At 39.9% G+C, this 23,550-nt stretch overlaps 1 protein-coding gene across 1 annotated transcript; it reads right to left on the bottom strand.

Annotated features, from left to right (window-relative positions):
- Window positions 1-6,717: 6,717 nt before the first annotated feature.
- On the bottom strand, window positions 6,718-12,260 carry LOC145670171 (uncharacterized). The gene is made up of 2 exons (XM_081738547.1): window positions 11,005-12,260; window positions 6,718-6,721 (listed from the first exon to the last, which is right to left on the bottom strand). The coding sequence occupies exons 1-2, from the start codon at window positions 12,258-12,260 to the stop codon at window positions 6,718-6,720; spliced, it is 1,260 nt and encodes a 419-aa protein (XP_081594673.1).
- Between the last annotated feature and the right edge of the window lie 11,290 nt (window positions 12,261-23,550).

The raw sequence follows: 23,550 nt of genomic DNA, 5'->3' as shown, positions 1-23,550 counted from the left end.
CACTGGCAAGGATATTGCTGACTCTATATTGGAGCTTTTAGAGAAGAACCAGTACGACGTGTCATTCCTTGAGGCAGTCGACAGCAATGGTGAATCCACAAACACAGGATTAGATAACGGCGTGATAAGTCAGATACAAAGATCCCCAGAAAAGGAACTGCAGCATCTCATTTACCTTCTTCATACCATTTCGACACCTTATTACCGAATTGGATGGTGGAACGACCAGACCCAACGCTTTTTCCGCCTCCATCGGATAGAAATCAAAGGATTGTGAACGTTCACCGATCGTCTTCTTTACACCCATTCCCGTTGAATGGGTGTCTGAAGTGAAAAAAACAGATGGTTTAAGCAGCGACCAGAATTATCTCTTTGAAGTTTGTAAGGCTGTTGCTACAGGAATATGACTACCGATCTAGCAAAAAAAAAAAAAAAGCCAGGACCATTATCACATTCACGATGGCTTACATTGGCCCGTAGGATGCTTCGCCACTACATCAGTACTGATAAACCTAGTTCAAGTTTGTGTCTTCTTTGCCAGTACATTGTCAAAGTATACGCAACCATCTGGATTTCAATACGGCAAAATCCTTCGTGCGAAATGGGCGCCATGCATCTGTTTAGCATATTTAAGCTATCTCGTTTTCTGCCAGAAAATCTACAACACATAGTTCATTCTGTTCAAGAAACAAACAGATATTACGCTCATCATGAAAACCTGCTGATAGCGATGACAGCAGATGAAAATCCGAATATTCGAACGTTAGGCTGCAGAAGGATAAAAAAAGTTCCACGGTCAGAAGACTTCGAGATCAAGCCGCCCACGTGACTTCATTGTTCCGAAAGTAAACTTTACACCTAAAAATTAGTACGACATGATTATTTGGCCTAAATGTCTAAGAGAACCGAAAATCACACGAAACATAACTGATCAACAGCTTGAAGGAAACATCCGAACTTCAGCTACTCTAACAACAATATTCCTTTGCCATAGTCAAGCTGTGCAAGCACAGTAAAGCTGGTGTCCGGGCAGCGTCGAAAAAGTGCGGCCACAACGCAAGAGATATCTATATTAGAGCCAAACTGAAGTCTAGAAGAAGAATGTCCCGCTTCGAGACCAAGAAGAACTACGTGACCTAAGTTGAAATGTCAACGTATGCTTAGTTCGTGGACGGAACTCGATGTGCAACCACCTCTCCCTGGTGTGTTCTGGGTTATTTTGCGTACAGAGCAAAATAAGCGAAGAGTTGCACAAATAAACTCGTGTTATATCAAGGACTATACCTATAATCATCGTTAACGTGGCATTCCAAACAAAAACTGGACATTGATTCCAACAACTGAGCTAATATGACTGCACTTTGACTCATAAACATTTCAAAATTATTTACTGGCATTGTTACAAGTTTCGTTTAATAAAATAATTGTATTATAGCAATCAAGTAACTCTAAAAACGACCACAAGTAACTTTTCTGTCATTGGTGTTGTACGTGTTGCCTAACCAAACACTTAAAAAACTTTAAGTCCATTGGGGCGGGGTAAGGGGTTGTCCAAAAAAATAAAAAGAAATCAGTAAGGTCGGTGCCACCGATGGCACCTTTTCCGCACTAGCCGTCATTGAATTTCCAACAAAAGCGCTAAACGCTCCACCCTAATAAGAAACGTTAAAAATTTTTATGGACGGAAATTAAATAGAAATATAAAATAGCAAGGTAAAGTACTCCAAAATATAGAAGCTAAGGATGTAAATGATTGTATAACTTGTGAAATGGAGGTTGAAGCAGAAAGAAAGGAAATATTGATGAGTTGTATGACAGAAATAACAAACTGCTTAATTTGGGCATTGAAAAGAAAAACGAAGCATGACGGAAGAAAAACAAGGTAAAGAAACAAAATTAATTATATAAATTTCTTCATACGGACGAAACTCCCTAATGATCATAGTATATGGAACCTTTTAAATATGTAGAAAGTGACCCATTGCTATCCTCGATGGAACAATATTACGATTAGTTGTTGTCGTAAAGGGACCTAGAAGCATTTTTTTGATCGAATCATCCAATTGAACTCTTACGTGTTAGAGACGCCCATGATCAGCGAAGTCATATTTGGCGTTTTGGAGATAGATCTGGCATAATTTATACACTCTTAATACCTATCACCTTAGCCAAATCTAGCTTAATTTGAGTATTTAGACGCAGCTGTAACGTTGTATCATCCATCGTTCGTCTGTCTTCATCACGTCCAGAGTTGTCCCAGAACAGAAGATAACTCTAACTTGTTCCACTAACTCTGACCTATGTGTTGTGTTGTTACAGTGCACTGCATATTTCTCATTTTCTTCTCTCCTGCTTCAGATAAACAAATACAAATAAAATAGAAACCCAATAAAGTGGTGCCAAAATCTCTTTTAATAAAATTATAATAAAATATTCTGCTTCAGCTTCACGAACATTATTAAGGCCATTGACAATTATTGATCTCCAGCGTAAAATTACAATATCTATCGGACAGAAAGTGCAACGTTCTAACGGTCGCTGGCTAATTGCGAACATTGGTAACAAAGACAAAACTATTCTATGAAAAATCGTGGATCCTTTCAAACTAATTTTGTTTTTGTAGAAACGATAGACTTTTTTCCAAGCTTCAAAAATTATTATGTATAGAGTTCTTTTTTGTTGTTATGTGTCAGCGAAGTTATATTTGGCATCTTGCAGGTAGATCTAAACATAATTTAGGCAATCTTAGCATCTAACTTAATTTGAGTATTTCCTCTGGAGGCCAGGGAAAACCGAAATTGTTTATAGTTCATCTGGCGTTAGCAGCAATCTAACCTTTATAGTAGCAATGGTTATAGTAACAAAACCAATCCGCATTTTTGTTGTTTTTTTAATTCAATGAAATATTAAAGATAAATTCAAGAAGTAAGAACAGACGCTATAATAGACTGTTTACTGGTTTTATTATGGTCGATTGGAACCTGAGTGCGCATTTATTTTGGATATTTCTGCCCCTTCTCATTTCACAACTTAAAGCGGAAATAGTCAGGCTTCATACATAAGACCCGTACGAACTGCGTGTCTAATTTGAAGTTTATACTTATAAACTAATCAAAAATTGTAGGTACACATTTTGGTGGCAATGGTGATCACCACCACCAAAATTCACCTAACTGGTGTTTTTTATTTCCTTCCCCGTAAAAGGACGTAAAATTTCCGGAATTCACACATGCATTTCCTTCCCACCTAACTTCCTGAACTCCTACTAGGTCCATCCTGTATTTCTCTAACTCAGTCGTTACGGATTTTAACGCACCTGCCCTATAAAGACTTCTAATATTCTATGTTGCAAATCTCATGTCCATTTTCTTTTGCTGAGGTCGTGCCAAGTTATCAATCCTTGTCCGAGGTTTTTCTGAATGTTTCTGAACAAGTGCCTTTTTTTTACAGGATGAGGTTGTTAGCCTTACCCAAACCCCCAGACTGGAGGACCACACCTAGTGGTCTGTCCGCGACAGCTTTTTCAGTATATAAGCAGCTAACCTCTATATCTAGAGGTCTTCTCCTCTGGGGAGAACCTGAGGACGCGCCATGCCGTGGTGATAGGTACCACGTTAGTTAAAACCGATTATGAAGAGAAATATTTTTAAACAATATAAGGCTTTTCCCATCCACATCGTTTATGTACAGCTCCAGGGCAATATAAAGAAATAACTCGAGGAGGCGTACTGCCTAGAAATATTAGTGCAAGCGTCGAAAGTTCTATGTAATCTTCTCTGCAATCCTTCATTTCCAAATTTTGAAAAAAAAATGAAATCTTTGAGTTTTACGTCCCACGGTTATGCCGGTTAGGCTAAAGGAGACGGTGATTATGAGAGATGAGTGAAATGGTGGAATGAAGAAAGTGGGAGGAAACGGGAGAACCCCGAGAAAACCCACGAGCACGGTGTTTGTCCACCACATTCCAAATTTTGAATAGCAAAAACTAGCATATCTTTCATGTTACAGATAAATAAATTGACACTTCGATCAGAAATTTCTGTTACAAAATTTGTTGAAATTTCGGCCACTCTTTTTTGTTACGCTTAAAGTGACAACTTCGGACAGGAAGAAGCTGAAACACATTCTTTAAATACTCATTTTAATACTAATTCAAAACTTTGATGCCTGCACGCAATATATAAAAGATCTTTTTCCAATTTCTTTTCAAGAAGAATACATACAAACTTCACTGCTTCATCGAGTATTATAAGTTGTGTCAAAGGACAACGCCTGCACAAGTTCTTCTATTCCCCACTCTTGTACAGCGTGAAAACCACAATTGGAAAAATTCTTTTCGGTTCCATACGGGAGGATAGGAGCTCAAGGGGTTTGTCACCATCTTCACCTGTAACAGTTATTGGAAGTATGTCAACATTTTCTTTTCCAATTAATACTGGCATTAATTTTCCGTCCTAGTGAACAAGAGGACCTGAAGCTTTCCTAGCTTATTCATCTAGATGCTTCTGAATAGTTTCTTTGTGGATGTTTCCTAAATATCGTCGAATGGACAATCTGTTTATAGTCAATTCTTCCACATTATGTTACAATGCCTCTGCTGTTGCGATTAATATGTGTACGGCAGCTCTATCACTTACTTGATGCTATCAAGAAGCCACAACCAGTCTGGAGTAATGAAGCGTACTTTCCCTATTCTCGAAGATCCTGTCACCAGGGCCGGCGAGAGGGGAGGGCAGGAGGGGCCAGAGCCCTGGGGCCCGGCGGCCGAGGTTAAATAATTACTAAATGTTGTATATTCTTGCTCAGTTCGCTTCCAATCAGTGCGTTCTTTGTGTAACAATTTTTGTGTACTGTGGTCTTGCAAAGAAATGACAGGTGACCAGATCCAAGAACAAGCAGCTGCACGAGTCCAGCGATACCCAAAAGATTTAGATGATCTTTCTGATGAACTGCATAGCCTGAAATTGATATATGCGGACAATTTTGGTGAGAAAACGCTTTCACCATGAGATCTCCTAAATAACATGAAAACTTTGAATCTAGAAATCTGACAGTGGCCCTTCGTATATTCCCTACAATCCCTGCTACCGTCGCTAGTGCAGAGCACTCTTTCTCTGTGTTAAATAGAGTAAAAAATGTTTTACGCTCTACAATGTGTCAAGACAGATTATCAAGCTTAGGCGTGTTGGCAATGGAGACAGAACTTGTCAAGTGTACCAACCTGGATGCTATCATTGATGAATTCGCCCTGAAAAAGGCCAGAAAGGGAATTTTGTTGTGACTATACGTAGAAAAGGATACATCGTAACTGTAACAGTTGTCTAGTAGTAATACAATATAATACATTTCTCCTACAGACAACTACTATTAATATCACATTATTAATCACACTATAGTTAATTTGAGCAATATTTCATTGAAATAACTAAATTAGGCCTAATGCCTCATGTCTCTAATTAAGGAAGACTAACTACATAGCTCACTTCTATATAATTATAGCAACAATTTGTGCAAAGATATTCATAGTACAGGGTAGGTTGGATGGTTGAGTACATTTATTTTCTCAACTTTTATTAACTATTTAAAACGTGCGTTTTTTATTTCCTTCACACATTAGTTTGTTTTGGGCATTTAATTGAGCATTAGGGGAGAACTTTTGCTATTACAAATAGATAAGTTACTTTTTTCTGTATTTCTGTACCGTTGTATTAATTATATTACTTTTTTATTCATTTTAGTTTTGAAGCCTTCAAAAATCTTAGAACCAACAACTATAGGGTATAAACAAAATCATAAATAGTAAATTAATGAGGTTTATTGTTGTTGTTGTTGTTTTGTTCTGTTTTCAGCGAACAGTGAAGATAGGCTAGGTTCAGAGTTCTTATTATTCACTTATTTGGAGATATAGCAATACTGTTTACCATGTAAATCAAACACATTAATGGTCTAATAAAGAGTCCAAAATAAGCCTTAATGTTCATTTTAGTTTACCTTCGTCCAAAGTGGTAAGTATGTAAAAAGTCATAAGGGAACGTGTAAGGGGCCCGGGATTGCGTCTTCAGACTTGAATCCACGCTTCACCCGCTCCATTGACTTTACACTGTTTCCCTTTATATTTTTGTTTGTGAGAAGTGCCAAGCTCTAGTCGTTTTGCTACTCCTTCTTTCTTTGCGAGCTAAACAGATGTCCCTAGCAACCATACTTCCAGGATGTCCTTTCTGTCTTTGAGATATTAGGAATTCTTTGTCCTCCTGAATTTGTATTAAGTCTAAAGTATTTGCGTGCGCTATATCAAATAAATCGTCTAACATATGTAAGAAATCTGTGTCTTGTCTTTCCTTCCCTTCACCATTGCTTTTACTTGATTTTTGTAACTGACGCCACATTTTAGATGAAAAATGAAATGAAATCTTTAAGTTTTATGTCCCACGGTTATGTCGGTTAGGCTAAAGGAGACGGTGATAATGAGAGATGAGCGAAATGGTGGAATGAAGAAAGTGGGAGGAAATGGGAGAACCCCGAGAAAACCCACGAGAACGGTGTTTGTCCACCACAAGGTCCATACGGCGCGAGATGATATCGAACCAGGGACCCCAGGCACCGGATGTGAAGGCTCTACCACTGAGCCACCTCCCCCTTCACATTTTAGATGAGTTAAGTTAGAACTTAGAAATACTAAAGTATTAATATGATAGTAACTATTAAATGATTAAGCCATTAACTGTTAAAGATTAAACAATACATTAAAAAAAGTGTCACTTATACTTTATGAAATATATTACAGAAAGTGTGGTACTAAGTGTGACATTCACTGTTCACTTGTTCCTTCTAAACGATGTGACTTGAATGTGTGACACAAAATGTTAGCGTCTAACGGAGCCTTACGAAAGACCTTTAATTTGATACCTCGTATTATGATGCAAGCTGTTCTTAAGTCTAATATAGCCTAGTGAAAATGTCTTAAAATATGCACTGGAATAGGCTATGAAAATAAATAAACAATTACTAATGAGTATAGCTTTTGCTCTTTGCTCTACGGTGAGGGGTAATATGCGTCAATTATAGACTTGCATTTACTATATTTTCTAAAAAATATACTAAAACTCATCATGAGTTAATGGTTTTATTACGTTGTCAATGGAATGTATAAGTTTTGAGTAAGGTTTCAGTTCAATGTGTCTAATGGACGTTTTACAGTATTTGTCTCAATCCTTAAGATGCCTAATCACTGCGAAATTAAAATACCGCTAATTTTACAGTAATTATGTGATATATTCAAATAGATAAGAGATAATCGAAATGTGGAACAAGAGCTCCACAGACAATATTTTTTGCATGAAGTACCATTATCACTTGTCACCTAGTATGTTTCCGTATGCAGCCATTTAGAAACGCGGAAAGAAATGCCGATTTTCTAAATTGCTGGAAATCGAAAGCGGACAAGACAGTCGTGATAACGATATCTCATGTAAAATAATATTGTCTAGGACTCTGTTTTTCCACTTTAGATTATTTTTTTATCTGTTTGAAGATATCACACAATTACTCTAAATTAGCAGTACTTTAATTTCGTCGTAATATAGCTTCTTAAGTGCCGCATATTGCCTCACAACACCCTACTTTTGTAAGTATTTTTATAAGTAACTCATTATTTTCTTATGATCGTTAGGATTAGAATTTAGATTTCTGGACCATCGGCATCTATGGTTATTTTGCCCGTGAGAGATGACGTCACTTGGCGAAAAGGAAGGAAGAAAGCGGCCTAGGACCTATAAGATAGGTACCACCGCTGAATGAGGAAAACACAGGGAAACCTCATTGAGGATGGCTGGTCTGAAAAAGCGTTGACATTTTTTCACCTGGAATCTAATCTGGGACTTCTCACACCGAAGGCGAGACCGTTAGCAACAACTCTACACGGGACCTCTTTCTTACGATCTACATGATTGCGGTTGATAATACTCCCCAACATTACCAGTAGTTTGAGGTTCATTTCTGTTAGATGTTGCTTATTACAAGAGTTGTATTTGTTACATTGTTACGCATGTTGGTTGCGAAGAGGATTTATCGCTTTTCGTTGTAGACCCTGTAAACAGATTTCCAGAACACGTTGTCTCCAGTTACTAATAATCATAACTACCGTAGTAAAGTTAAAATATTATGTATCTCTCGTAAAAATGTCATTATTCTATCAGGTATAAAACGTGCTGTATGTTTAGGATTAAGATAAAGTGTGTAATTAAGATCCCCTTAAATCTGTATAATCACTCTTTTCTTTCGATCAACTCCTACACATTCATTTTGTAACCAGTTTGTTACAGTGACATCTTGGCCATTGCAGTACGCAATTGCCACTCCGTCTTGTGTAAAAGGAAAAGCTTTTAACAAATTATATACTAAGAGGCAATCATAGGTGAACAACCTTCACAACAATGGCTAATTCAGAAATGATACAACTGCTTTGTGAGCAGCTTGCCCAACAGATTGAGATAAAATAATGGAAACTAATGGAGCGAGTGTGGTGATGCTGTTGATTGGTTCGAAGTAAAATGACTATGGTCGATTTCGATATTTGAAAACACAAAATGGAATAAAACCTGTTATTTACACATTGCGTTAACATATTAAAAACAAGTGCGAGCTCTACTTATGGACTTAATTTGTCTCCAGATCAGCCGCACAACCAGAAATTTTCCTTAGACCGGAGGGGGGGGCGTAATTTGAACCTGGAGTCCAATATTACAGCACACATTACGTCTGTGTACTATGCACGTGCTATTGTGCCGAAGTTATTCTACACCGAGAAGAAAATACGTAACCTTTAAGCTGCTACTCTTGCTTTTAGAAGAAAATGATAGGACCAGATTGCTTTTATAAGAAAGGAAGATGTTAGCGCATATACGAAAACTAATATCAAATTCTTAAGCTACACTATCAATCACTTATCTGCAGAGTTACAGAAGCACTAGCACACAGATTATAAATATTTTTGCTTGAAGCAAGGGCATAAATTACCCATTATTGCTTCTCTAAAAATAAATCAGTAATCATAAGTCTCTCGTCGTCAAGCAGATTTTTTTTTTTTTTTTTTTACCCGCTAGCCAAAGTGGCTAGCAACCTATAAGAGGGTTACGCCCTCTGTGAGGTGAGTGACGAAAAGGATTTTAGGTGCGAGGTACAGTTGGTGGTCTATGTGCTTTATTAAATTACTTAGTATTATGTCTTACACTAACTAACAAAAGGACGTAAGGAACTTTGATCCTTACCATTGTGAAAGGAAAAACATACATATATATAAAAAGTGATAACTATAACAAATAACTGAACGTACATGAAAAATTACATGATATAAAATAAAATACAATGGAGAAAATTTAATAAGGATATATAAGTAGCACAAAATAATAAATAGAGATGATTAATGGAATTTTGATATGTTTGTAATGGGGATGAAGAATGAGACGAGGTGCGAAGCACAGGACAACACGTGGGTTTTGTTAGTCAGACAAATGAAACTATCTTCTGCCTAGGGGCATCTCTAGGCGATGATGAGAACAGGGGGAGCCCAAGTGAGTAGACAAAGGTAATTACTGTGCATGGTATGATGGGTGAATGAGCGGAAGATGTTCATCAATGATATAGTCAGAAATGAGTAAGAGCGAAGGATCTCTAGGAGGTAAAATGTACTGATAGAGTGTAAACAGCAAAGTCAAGGGGGTATGGTAATAACGTTGTGGTGTGGGATTCAAAGCAAGGTATCGCATAGTATCATGAAGTAAAGGGTGCTGGATTTGGAAACGTTTGGTGATATAAGTGAGACGTAGTTTTTCGAGGTAATATTGTAATGTGGGGAAAGTTATGCGTTGATATAGCTCCTGGGTAGGGCTAGGCAATCGGACACGGAAGGCTATGCGGAAAGCGTGTCTTTCGAGGATCAAAAGTTTTTGGTAGAATTTAGCTGATGCAGCTATCCATGCAGTGAATCCATATGTTAAAGTTGGCCGTAAGAAAACTTTATATGTGTTTAAGATTGTCTGTGCGTTGAGTCCCCATGTCGTACCAGTTAAACGTTTCAGTAAATTAAGTCTATTATATGCTTTCGCCGTGATAGTTGCAAGATGTTTATTCCATGTTAAGTGGCGGTCGTAAGTAATTCCGAGATAGGTGACTGTGTTACTGAGTCGTATACGTTCATGATCTACATGAAGTGAGAGATGGCGAGGATTGCGACGTACTTTTGATCTTCGACGTGGGGGGAGAAAGACAATAGCTTGGGTTTTAGCCGCATTTATAGAAAGTTTCCAAAGATTACACCAGGAGGTAAAGCGGTTAATTGCAATCTGTAAGACATGGTTTATTTGTTGAATGGTGTTGCATAAAGCAAGGAAAGCGGTATCGTCGGCATACTGAAATAGATGGATCCTATCGGGAAGCCTAGGCATGTCGGCAACATATAGTAGGTAGAGTAATGGGGACAAGGCCGAACCTTGTGGTACGCCTGAGAGTAGAAAAATAGGGTGTGACAGGCTGTTGTTCACAGAGATGTATGCGAGGCGATTGGAGATGAAACTGTAAATGAAACGAATATATATTATTGGCAGGTGTAATGCATGGAGTTTGTATATGAGCCCAGTATGCCACACTTTATCAAAGGCTTTTTCTAGATCGAATAGCACCAGACAGGAAGGTTGAACTGAATTATATTGCTGAGTGATGAGTGACGTAAGTCGGAGGAGCTGATCGTTTATAGAGAATGATGGTCGGAAGCCTGCTTGTGTGAAAGGAATAAGATTGCGATTGGTCAAATACTGATGTAAACGTTTTACTAATATGCGTTCCAGGATTTTACTAAATGTAGAAGTTAATTGTATGGGACGGTAAGAAGCTACATCCTGTGGCGGTTTATTAGGTTTAAGGAACATTAGCGTTTTTGATGTCTTCCAAGATACTGGAAAGTATCCAGTGCGGAATATGAAAGTATATATATGCGCAAGTAAGACTAACAGACTGCCCGGACATTCTTTAATGTGTCGATACGTTATATTGTCTAAGCCAGGGGCTGTATTTCGTTTGTTATGAACGACTTGGGTGATCTCTTGTATGGTAATCGGCATTGTTATGGGTGAATTGGTAGGTAGTGCATGGTGAATATTCGGTTGAAGTTGTGGTGAGGAAGTGTTAAGCCTGTCGACCACATGGGGAGCGTTGTCTGACCTGGTAGGTGTGAATATAGTTTGTAAATGGTTGGCGAAAGCGTTTGCTTTTGCAGTATCTGTAGATGCGGGAGTGTCACCTAGCAAGAGAGGATACTTTGGTGTGGAAGACTTTCCACAAAGTATATTGAATCGTTTCCAATATTTGCTGGGATGAGTAGTGTCAGAGAGATTATTGCAAGCCTTTACCCAGCACCGAAGCTTGTAGGCCTTAATATAATTATGGACCATACGCTGGAGTTGTCTATGATGACGTAATGCTTCCGGATTGCGTGTTTGGAGAAATTCCCTGTAAGACTGGCGTGAGCGTTTGATCAGAGTGAGATATTGCGGAGGAAGATGCGGTGTAAATGAAGTAGTTGTAGACGTTGGGATGCAGGTGTTACTTGCATCTTGAATGACAGTGGTGATTCTGTCGACTGTAGCATCTAACTCTTCTTCAGTAGTCGGGTCCTTGAGATGAAGGGTGTGACGGGAAATGTGAAGGCGGTATTGTTCCCAATTTGCTTTATCAAAGCGTAAACTAGTCCGTGGTGGTAGTAGTGAACGTGCGGTATTCAGTGAACGTGATTGATATGTTAATTTGATAGGTGCGTGGTCACTCCCGAGAAGGTCAAGAACTTCGACGGTGCAATGAGTTATGAGATTGTTAGAAACTATAACGATGTCGGGCGTGGTGTCGGAAATTGGTCGAGTAGCTTGAGGGAGATGAACAATAATGCCTGTGGTGTTAGTTGTGATGAAGTTCTGAAGATTTGTTCTTTCCTGATTGGTGCGACTGTGCATATTGAAATCGGCCATGATGAGATACGAACGATAGGTATTCGAGATGTATTGCACAAATTGGTACGGAAGGGGGTGCCCTGGTCTAATGTATATAGTAGCCATTGTAAGGACGATATTTTTCAAGTAAACTGTGGCAAGAAGGTATTCTGGTAATGGCGTTGTGTTGTAGTGGTGCTGCCGAAATGGTAAAGAAGGCGAGAAACCAATGGCTACTCCTCCGTTAGCTCGTAGTGCCGGAACAGTGTTTTCTGCATGAATCATTGTATAATGTGATAAACGGCAAGAATGAGACGAAGTGAGAAAAGTTTCATTAAGTAAGAAGGCCGTGACGTGGTGTTCTAGGAGAAGGTGCTCAAATAAAAGTTTGTTTTTTGGAAGGGAGCGTATATTAAGAAACATGAAGACTAGAGCCATAACATGAAGAAATTTAATCGATGGATGAAGCATGAGATTTATGGAAGTGCACAGTATTACCAGAATAAGTAGCAGTGAAAGTAACATGGAATGTAGTTTTGGCCGCAAGTATAATTTGTTGTAAGATGTGAGGTCTGATAAACGGATGGATGTTTTGTAACGCTAGTGTTAAGAATGTAAGAAGTTGATCTAGATTAACAGGAGTGTTGAGCGGATGCGGAGTGTCATGTGCCTGGGCCGGAGGCCTCAGTGGAACTATCAATTCAGGATGTTCCTGAGCAGGTTCTGGTTTTGCTTTACATCGATAGCTGTACGTTGGATGTTGCTCATTACAAGTAGCGCATTTCAGAGGTTGTTGAAGATTAGTACAGGCTCTGGTATTGTGAGGTCCGGCACAGTATCCACACTTACTCGAATTCTTGCAGTCTACCGTATGGTGTGAATTATATAGCTGGCAGCGTTCGCAGCGTACTGGCATAGGGAATTAAAGACTAAAGAGCAGTGTTTCAAAACATTGTTCATTTGGGTCTCCGTTTCTAAAATGACCACCCAGACATGGTACCTGTATCAGATAAAACGTCCAGTGCCCATAGAATGAAAACAATTAATGATAAAAAAAAATAACAAAAATTCGAATAGAAAATCACAGAGGGTATTTATCATTCCACGGCTCGAGAATGGTGTAACAGATGAAAAGATGATTAGAAAATGCTCTATAATGCATGGCTTATAATGATGTATTAAACATAATGTACGTATTTTTAATATATGCAGAAAGTGATAACGCAAGAATACGCTTGTAACATCCAGAATACATAGGGAACATATCCTATCAGTAGCAAACGGTAAATTCATCAATAATTTCTCTTATAGATAAAACGAAAAATATAATAATAATGCAATAAGTTAATAGCAATCATTATCTCAATTACAGCAATTGTCCCTAAAAGTATTGTCACATAACTTGAAGAGATAATCGTAAACATCTAACAAATCTTTTTTTTTTTAAAAAAAAAAGAAAAAAAGTCAGTAATACTAGACACCTGTTAAATGGTCAGGAATTCTTTGGAGAACCCTTTAATCTGAAGTTGTCAGAGACGGGAGTCAAATAATTAAGTTGAAACCGGTTAAACGTGCAGTAATCAGCAATAATAATAGTAATAATAATAATAATAATAATAATAATAATAATAATAATCATAAATATAAGTATTCCATAGACATAGAAATGAAATGCTTTTGAACAAGCACACAAGAACAATGCTTGCCCATTTAGCACTATGATTATTTTGTCACTCACAGTTATTAATATTCATATAGTAAATATCTTATAGGGCTAATTCTTATATTTTTCATCATACTTTCTCAGAGCTTGCTCTGAAGCGCCACTGAGAGAACAGTGACGAGTTTTGCAAATAACCTTCCTTTTCCTGATCCTGAGCTTTTTCCCTGTCTCTTTTGCGCGAACCGTCTGTCAGACTGATCAAGCCAAGGGCAGCCGGTTCTACAGATCGAGGCAGGGGACCTGCTCCCCCTGGACAACTATCCGAACGGGTTGTCCCACCTACTCATCAACACATATCATCATCCATCTTCTCGAGTGCAGTTCAGCTCTCGTGGCAATAGCTCGTTATTTGCAATGGCAGACCCAGGCTCAGGCAGTGGAGCATCTTCAGAAAGTCGACATGTAGGCTTACCACCAGTCTTCGTTAGCCCACCTGCTATCTCCACGAAGGTGGAGAAGCGGAAGGACTATGCCGAGAGACAAAGACGAGCTTCTGAACGCTCAACCGCCTCCACTACATCAGCCTGTTCTAGATCTCGATCTCGATCTCCACGGAGCCAACCCAGCTACTCTGATAGGGTCAAAAACTCGCCTCCTGCTAAGAAGCACCATATCGATGTTTCAGAATCATCTGACATGGAAGCCGACGTTTCACCGACCGCACGCCGATCCTCAACATCTGTTCATCCTGTTTCTTCTACACCTCACTGCTTTTTGCTTCAAAACTTTGACGCTAAATTCACCAATGAAAAATTCATCATCCTTCAACTCCGAAAATACCTGCCAACCATTCCACTCACTGAAGTTGTAAAAACCCGCAATGGATTTATCTTCAAATCATCCGATGCTAACTTCTTATCTACAGTCCGTAATAAAGCCTCGTTCGAGATTTTCGGAAAAAATGCTACGCTTGTCTCCTTGAACGCTACTCGTCGTAAGATACCACCTCCTCCAAAACGTTCTCCGATGTTATCTGTAGTCATCAGGGGAGTCGATTCATCATATTCTGATGATGAAATACACGAGGAATTGCGCAACGAGGGGCACACCATTGATAAAATTATTCGCATTCGTAATAACACTGGGCCTACTTACATGGTGCGAATCCTAACCATATCTCAAGAGACGATCGACCATCTGCTTACTCATGGTGCCTTCATTTACAAGCGCAAACATTGCGTTGAACCCTCTCGCTCGTCTGCGCCATTGCCATTGCGATGCGAAAAATGTCAAACATACAACAATCATGCAACAGCGCGTTGCACAAACCCCACTGTATGTGGGTATTGCTCTGGCCCCCATTTAACTCGTGTTTGCCCCAATATGAACCTTCCACCTCAATGTTCTGCGTGCGCGGAGCGCCACCCTACATATAGTTATAAATGTAAACGCAAACCATCACCAGACCAAACACACCCAGAGTTAGTAGTCCCATTACGTACTCAGTCAACCTCCACCTCCACCAACACAGAAACTTCAGTAAATGATCCAGTCACCGTTGGTAAACTGTTAGAATTTCTCACATTAACCCTGCAGAATATTCATCCTTTCCATCGTTCCCACATCCTTCAGCAACTCACTATTGCCGCTAAAGCCACTTTTCATGTAGGTCTGTATGCCACTTACTCAAACAATTATGTTCACTTCCATACTACACCACTGGAAACATCTGTTTAATATCTTGGTCGTCATGGATATCAGCTTTCTGTTTCTCAATATTCGTTCAATCACCAAGAATAAAACTCTTTTTCAAGCACTCCTACAAGAAGAACACATCACTGCTTTTCTTCTGAATGAAACTTTTTTGACTCAGTCCATGCAATGCAGATTTCCTAACTACACGTTGCTTCGCCATGATAACATGACACCAGCGTTAAGAGCGAACGGTGGAGTTGCTATGGGCTTTCGCCATAATCTACCATTCAGACAGCATAGCTGCCCTGCACTAGCCTCACCAGAGCATATCGTAGCTACTTTGTATTTTAAATCCATCGCTCTTACTTTCGTTACCATCTACGTCAGACCCGGCACTCCAATTCCGTTAGATTTTTTCACTCACATCTCTAATAACTTCAAACATTTTATCATCCTCGCAGACGTAAATTTTCATAGTCGCTCTGCTCATGAACGCACCCAATTTCAAGATCATATAGCATCTCAGACTTCAGGAATTCTTCTCAACCTTCCTTCGCCCACACGTCCAGTTTCCAATACCACACCCGATATTGCAATTACATCCAATACAATAGTTACACGTTGTACCGTGGCAGTCTTAGACTTACTAGGTAGTGATCACGCTCCCATTAAAATCACATATCATACTGGTCTCGTCCCTTCACAAGCAGCATCATCACCTCATCTCACACCACGCTATGATAAAGCAGATTGGGCCAATTATCGCACTTACATCTCTTCTACCATCGACCATTATCGTTCACCAACCACTCCTGACGAGCTTTCGACGCAGGTCAACACTATAACCAATGCTATTTAGCAAGCTTCAGCTCTATACATTCCACAAACCGAATCAGTACCTTATCGACCTAAACTACCACCTCACTATCTCGCTATGATCCGTCGTTCTCGTCAGTGTTATCGGGAATACCTGCACACTCGAAACCCTGATACTTTACGTCTTCACCATCAACTCCAGAGAATTGTTCGCAACTATATTACAGCTTATAAGCAACGACAATGGATCAAAACATGTAATCATCTTTCTGAAACATCGCATCCCACGCTCTACTGGAAACGCTTTAATGCACTCTGTGGAAAAATCACTAAGACTCCTTACCCCCTTCTACTGGATAATACAGCCATTCATTCCGACCAGGATAAAGCGAACGCTTTCGCCAATTATCTTCAAGCTATATTTACACCGTCTCCACCTGATCATATGTTCCACCCTCACCCTGCTGAGGCAGTAAATACTCAATCTAAATCTCTTCAACCTGCTGTGACTCATAGACTTCCTGAACATGTTCTCACTGCTCCGATTACAGTCGAAGAAATTACTTCTGTTGTCCGGCGAAAACGCAACACAGCTCCAGGATTCGATCGTATCACCTATCGCCATATTAAAGAAAGCCCCATCACACTACTCCTACTTCTATCACTGATATACACCTTCATACTTCGCAGTGGCTTTTTTCCGATAGAATGGAAGGTAACAAAAACTCTTATGTTTCCAAAACCGAATAAACCACCATCTGACACTTCATCCTACAGACCGATTCAATTAACCTCCACTTTCAGCAAGATTTTCGAACGCATTCTTGTCAAACGCTTACATCCATACCTAACAGATCGAAACATTATTCCCTCTCATCAGGCTGGTTTTCGACCTTCCTATTCAATAAATGACCAATTACTCCGCCTTTCTACACTTATTACCAATCATTATAACTCCGTTCAACCGTTATGTATGGTTCTCTTTGATCTTGAAAAAGCCTTTGATAAAGTTTGGCATTTGGCACTTATCTATAAACTCATTAAACTCAAACTTCCTATCACAATCATCCGCCTCATCTATCATTTTCTCGTCTGCCGTTTGTCATATGTCGCTATCAATGATGCACTCTCTCATCCTATTTTTCTACTGTGCGGTGTGCCACAGGGATCTGCCTTATCACCTTTATTGTATGTTCTCTTTGTCGCAGATTTTCCCGAATTACCTCCTAATGTTCACCTGTTACAATATGCGGACGACACAGCTTTTCTGGCACTCTGCCGAACTATCCAACAAATCAATGTCTGTCTTCAGGAAGCTATTAATCGTTTTATAGCCTGGTGTCGCAAATGGAATTTAACAATAAATGCTGCCAAAACCCAAACAATAGTTTTTATTCCGCCACACAAACGCACCAAAGTTCATTGAAATCCTTCTTTACTTTCCCTTACAGTTATCCAGGTTCCCCTCCGGCCTTCAAAAACAGTAACCTATCTTGGGATAGTTTTTGACCACCGTCTGACTTGGACCCCACATCTCAAATCAGTGACCACCAAAGTACGAAACAGACTTAATTTATTGAAACGTCTCACCGGCACTACCTGGGGCCTATCTCCAAGTCTAGTTCTTAATACTTACAAAGTTTTTCTCCGACCAGTCATCACATATGGTTTTCCCGCTTGGATCTCCGCTCCACTATCCTATTATAAGCAACTTGATATTTTCGAACGGCATGCGTTCCGTCTTGCCTTTCGCATATTTCTACCTAGTCCTACTCGTGACCTGTATTCACTCATCACATTTCCTATTCTCAAATTTCACCTGGAGACACTCCGTCACAGATTTATCACCACACGTTACACTTGATATCATCCTCTTCTTTTTGCCACTATGCACCATCTCGCACTCCATCCCTCCCGACCCCGATATTATTACACACCGTTACATTTACTGTATACTCTTTATTGCTACTCGCTTCCCCCTGATCACCTGGACCTCACACTTCTGGAGGATTATCATCTGCATGCTCATCTACCTCATGTTTTTCCTTCATATAGTGCACAGTAAACCCTCTTGTAACTAACAGGGCTCCTCCTGTCTTCATTAGCCTAGCGTCGCCCCTAGGCAGAAGATAACTGCATTCGTCTTCCTAACATTTCCCTTGTGTTGTCCTGTGCTTGCACCTCATCTCATCTTTCACGCTCATCCTTTTATCACGATTTAACATAATAACATAATATCATTGAAGCTTATGTACGTCCTTTTCTCTGCCACCATATTCATTTGTCACCCAGGATCTATGCCTGCATTTCCATACAGATATCTTCATATTTTTCCATTTTCTATTATTATCTATATGTATCTGTGTTCCTATCATTCATTTTTTATATATATTTTTTGTTTTATCATTTTGTATTATGTAATTTCTATGTGTTTATTAAGTTATATATTTGTGTAGTTTTCCTCTTCACATCCTAATGATTATGATCGCAAAGATCATAATGGCTTATACAATGATTTAAGAAAGTTAATAAAGTAAATAAATAAATAATTTACCTTCACTTAGACCAGCCACCCTTAAGCCAATCCTACTTTTCCGTCACATCTTCTCCTGAAAGAGGGTGTAGCCCTCTCAGAGGTAGCTAGCCTCGTGCTAGCAATAAAAAAATATATATATTTTAAAATCAATTCTCAGAGCTGATTGCTTTCTTAAGAAATAAATCTTTGGTTTTATCAATCCTACGCAGTAGCGATAATCTTGCGTCGTTTCGGTCCTGTGCCATGTCGATCCTGTGCCGCATCCCCTTAACAGTAATACAAACATTAATATCATTTTAACTACCTTACAACAGTTGGTTTAACTTCATACTTGCAAGGATAATTCATAGATGGCAGCACAAGTTTTCATAAACAGTATATCAAAAGTTTAATGAGGTAAGCTAAACAAAGACGGCCTTATTTCAAGTAATCTCTAACGTATTAATAACGTACTTTAGATATTTTGTTATTTTGTTGTAATAATGGTCATTTGTTGAAAATTGTACATCAATACTTTCCTTCTCCTATACTCTATATGGTCCTCTGGGTTTAATTTACATTGAAGGGTTTGTGCATTTCAGAACTGGCCACCTGGAATCTCTAACCAGGTAAAAAAATAGGGTATTCGTAGCTGGCGAAGAAAAATAACCAAGTCACTTAGGTATTCCATCCCCATTGGTTTATTTTAGTCGCGATCTTCGTATATACGGTTGGATTACTTACCTCCTAGAGGTGAAGGAAACAACCGTCGAATTATATTGAATACCTCCACGGAGGTTAACGCACCAAATTGATCTTTTCTGTTGACGACCTTGCTATTCCTCTTGGCTTAACGATTTATTTTGGTACTCTCCTCTTCGGAGGTAGAGATAACTGAAGGAAGAAAATAGTTGACGACTTTGGCACTTATACCGGCGAAAGATTAGTAGTGCTTCCTCTTCGGAGGAAAAGCACCTTCTCAAATTAAAACTTAGAGCACTGCTCTAAGAGCATATCATTTATTGGGAACGCCATTACCCTTCTTGTAAGCTGGCGCCATCCCCCACTCTAACAATAAAGATGCTTTCTCAGAAAACACCGATCAAACCAGAGAAAAAAGCCCAATCTACCAAAATTCCCGGTACCAGGGGCAAACTAATAAGAGCGACATATAAACCGGAAGACTTCCTTCTGCCTTTAGGTAAAAAGGGCCAAACAACCACACCAGCAAAGCTGAAAATGAAAACACCTGCACCTATGCAGTCAAGAAACTCACAGCCATCAACTTCAAATAAGCCTGAAGACATGGATTTCACAGTAGTGGGAACACTAAAACGACGTAGGTCTTCTTTGGAAAATCTCAACAAGGCAGAAAAACTAATCAATAAAACCCCAGAATTTCCACCTCTTCCCACTAGTAATAAGTTCGATGTTCTGTCATCGGAACAAATGGACAATCCTAGTTCCAGTAACAACACTCCACCGCCTAACAAGCCCTCCAGTTTCAAGCCGCCTCCGATTTTCATATACGGGATTACCAACACGTATACCTTTATAAAGACCCTGTCACGTGCATTGAAGGAGCCTCCCTTAGCACAGCCCAACAAAGAGCGCATTCGGCTTCAAGCGGCGAACAAAAACGATTATAACTCTATTAAGACTTATTGTGAACAAACGAAGACTCAATATGCCACAGGAGTAGCCAAAACTGAAAGGCCCATTAAGGTAGTTGTTCGAAAACTCCCTATTGATACAGAATTAGATGACCTGAAAGAAGATCTTATCAGATTGGGCTACAAACCGACAAGCATCCATCAAATGTCCCGCAAAAGTAAGACGGATGGCCAGAAAATACTAATGCCATTATTCTTGGTTGCTTTGGAGAGAACTGCAGCTGTTAAAGAGATCTATGCAATTAACAACTTACTACATTACAAGGTCCAAATCGAACCCTATAAGCCTCCCTCAGTGCTACAATGTTATAGGTGCCAACGTTTGGGGCATTCGCAAGATACCTGCCAGGCCCATCCTCGGTGTCTCAAATGTGGGCAACTGCATTTTACTCAATCTTGCAGTAAACCAGATACATCCACACCCGCCACTTGTGCAAACTGTCAGGGAGATCACCCGGCAAATTACCGCGGTTGCCCGGTATTTAAATCTTACTCTGAGGCTCTAAAATTGCCGGCACAGCAGCCGAAGAAACATCCAGATAAAACCAAGAAAAGTTCCCACGATCCATCAGATCAGGAAATTCCCACTATTGTCAATGTCCAACCTGTGGCTACGGATGGTGCTGATGGTAAAGCTTCCACTTCATCCCACACCGACTCAGCTTCTACTCAACAACACGAGAGCCATAATGAAGACCTGGATATAAAGTCCGTTCTTTCATTCCTCAAGGGCTTGCATTTCCGCAAAATAATAACACACATAAAACGTGGTATTACACGTTTCCGACAAGCTGCAGACTCAGCTTCCAAGGCTGCAGCAGTCATCGAAACAATAGCGGAAATGGTTGACGATGGCTGTTTCTAAATCCAGCGTCCTACAACACACACTTGTCCTCGCTACGTGGAATGCAGATGGTCTAGAGGGGCAGAAACAAATGCTGATTAGATTTCTCACACAACACAGAGTTGATGTCATGTTTATACAAGAAACACACTTTACAGCTCGGATCACTACTTGGAGACTACCAAATTACATTGTGTACCGACAGGATAGAGTGGGCAGACAGAAAGGAGGATTACTACTTATCATCAAAAAGGCATTCCCAGTCAAGTTGATTCCAATACCACCCCTACTTACTTTGGAGGCACTTGCTGTTCAATTAATAACTCCAGGTGTTCCATTAATATTGGTTACCGGGTACAGGTCCCCGGCCACACAACTAGAGCCCACAGACTTCGATGTCATTGCTAACCTAGGGCCAAAAGTCATCTTAGCTGGAGATCTCAATGCTAAACATGGAGAATGGAACTCGATTACTCCAAACACTGCTGGAGATGATTTACATGAATATCTACTTACCTCCAACTTCATCATCAGTGCTCCACCTGACCCAACTCATTATCCAAAATTCGGCGGACAACCCGATGTTCTTGACGTCGCTCTTTGCAAAGATGTATCATTTAGTGTTCATCCTTACGTCATTTCGGATTTAGATTCTGACCACGATCCAGTCATTTTTCACGTCTCGCACCGCAGCATCGCTCATTCTGCCCCTATCTTCAAGCAAATAGAAACTGACTGGCATCTTTTCAAACAAGAACTGAACACTATGATCGATCTACGAGATCGGCCCGCCACCATTGAGGACATCGACCAAGCGGTCTCTCACATCACGTTAGCACTTCGCACAGCAGAGGCAGCGAGCTCCATCTCCATAATCTCTCCAACGCAAACCGGGCAATGTGACAGTTTCCACCTACAACTCTATATTCATCTAAAACGTTGGGCTAGACGTCGATGGCAGCACACACTACATCCAGCATATAAAACGCTGTGGAACAAACTGCGTGCAAAGCTCAAGTTGCTGACAACGCGACAAAATCAACAATACTGGGAAGACACTTTTCAAAATGTCACAGTAAATGACCGTAAAATTTGGGCATACTCCAAATCATTCCAACGAGCTACAAATGCTTCCAAAGCTAGAGTCATACAAGGACCTCAAGGTCTGACACAAGATCCTCAGACGCAAGCGAACATTTTTGCTGACTCTCTAGAAGAACAGTTTCAGCCTAACAGAGCACGCCTCGATCCCTACCTCAAACAACACATCCGAACCACACTATATAGCATAAGGACACAAAACCCAACACATGACATCACCATAGTAACACCTCGGGAAATAGAAAAACATATCAAATGTCTGCCAGGAAAGACAGCATCTGGGCCCGATGGGATTCGATCTGAGATCCTTAAACATCCAACTAGAAAACTACTGGTCTTTTTAACCTATTTATTTAACGCCATATTTCAATTATGCTACTACCCCAAGACCTGGAAGGAAGCTCGTGTCATCACCGTCCCCAAACCTGGAAAGAATCCAATGCTCCCGGAAAACTATAGACCGATAAGTCTTCTGTCGCACTTGAGTAAACTCTTTGAACGTGTGTTACTCTCGAGGCTGAAAGAACATGTAGTTAATAGAGATCTCCTACCTTTCCATCAGTTTGGGTTTCGTGCACAACATAGCACTACTACACAACTCGTCCGCGTAGTGGATCACTTAACAGCGGCTTTTAACAGGAAACAACACACTCTTGGAGTCTACCTAGATGTCTCAAAAGCCTTTGATAAAGTTTGGTTAGCAGGACTATTATATAAGTTATACACCCAAGGTTTTCCGGATCGTCTTCTACATTTACTTCGTTCATACCTCATTCACAGAAAATTTCATGTGTCTGTTGACGGTGTCAAATCCACGTCTAGATCTATCAAAGCAGGTGTTCCACAGGGTGCTGTACTTTCACCACTCTTATATAATCTCTACACGGCAGATCTCCCAACCTTACCGCATTGCTTTTTCGCAACATATGCTGATGATACTGCCTTTTTCACGACCAGTAGCTCACTTGCACAGTGTTACATCTACATGCAACGACAACTAAACGGTTTCCAGGAATGGGCAAGGCGTTGGAGGATTAAAATCAATCCAGACAAAAGCTGTGCTGTCATTCACAGTAAGAGACGCATCCGTGCTCCACGAAATTTAACCTATGAGAACGCTCGTATTCCTCATGCTATTCACGCCAAATATTTGGGTGTAACCTTAGACCGTGGTTTAACGTTCGCCGCTCACATCAGGGACATAAAACAAAGGGCCTTACGAAAAATTTCAGCGTTATACCCCATCTTTCGCTGCAGTTCACTTTCCC

Source organism: Thermobia domestica, chromosome 14 (assembly GCF_964235325.1).
Source record: "Thermobia domestica chromosome 14, izTheDome1.hap1.1, whole genome shotgun sequence".
Lineage (NCBI taxonomy): Eukaryota > Metazoa > Arthropoda > Insecta > Zygentoma > Lepismatidae > Thermobia > Thermobia domestica.
Note: the sequence above shows the minus strand (reverse complement) of the source record. Positions and strands in the feature narration are given on the sequence as shown.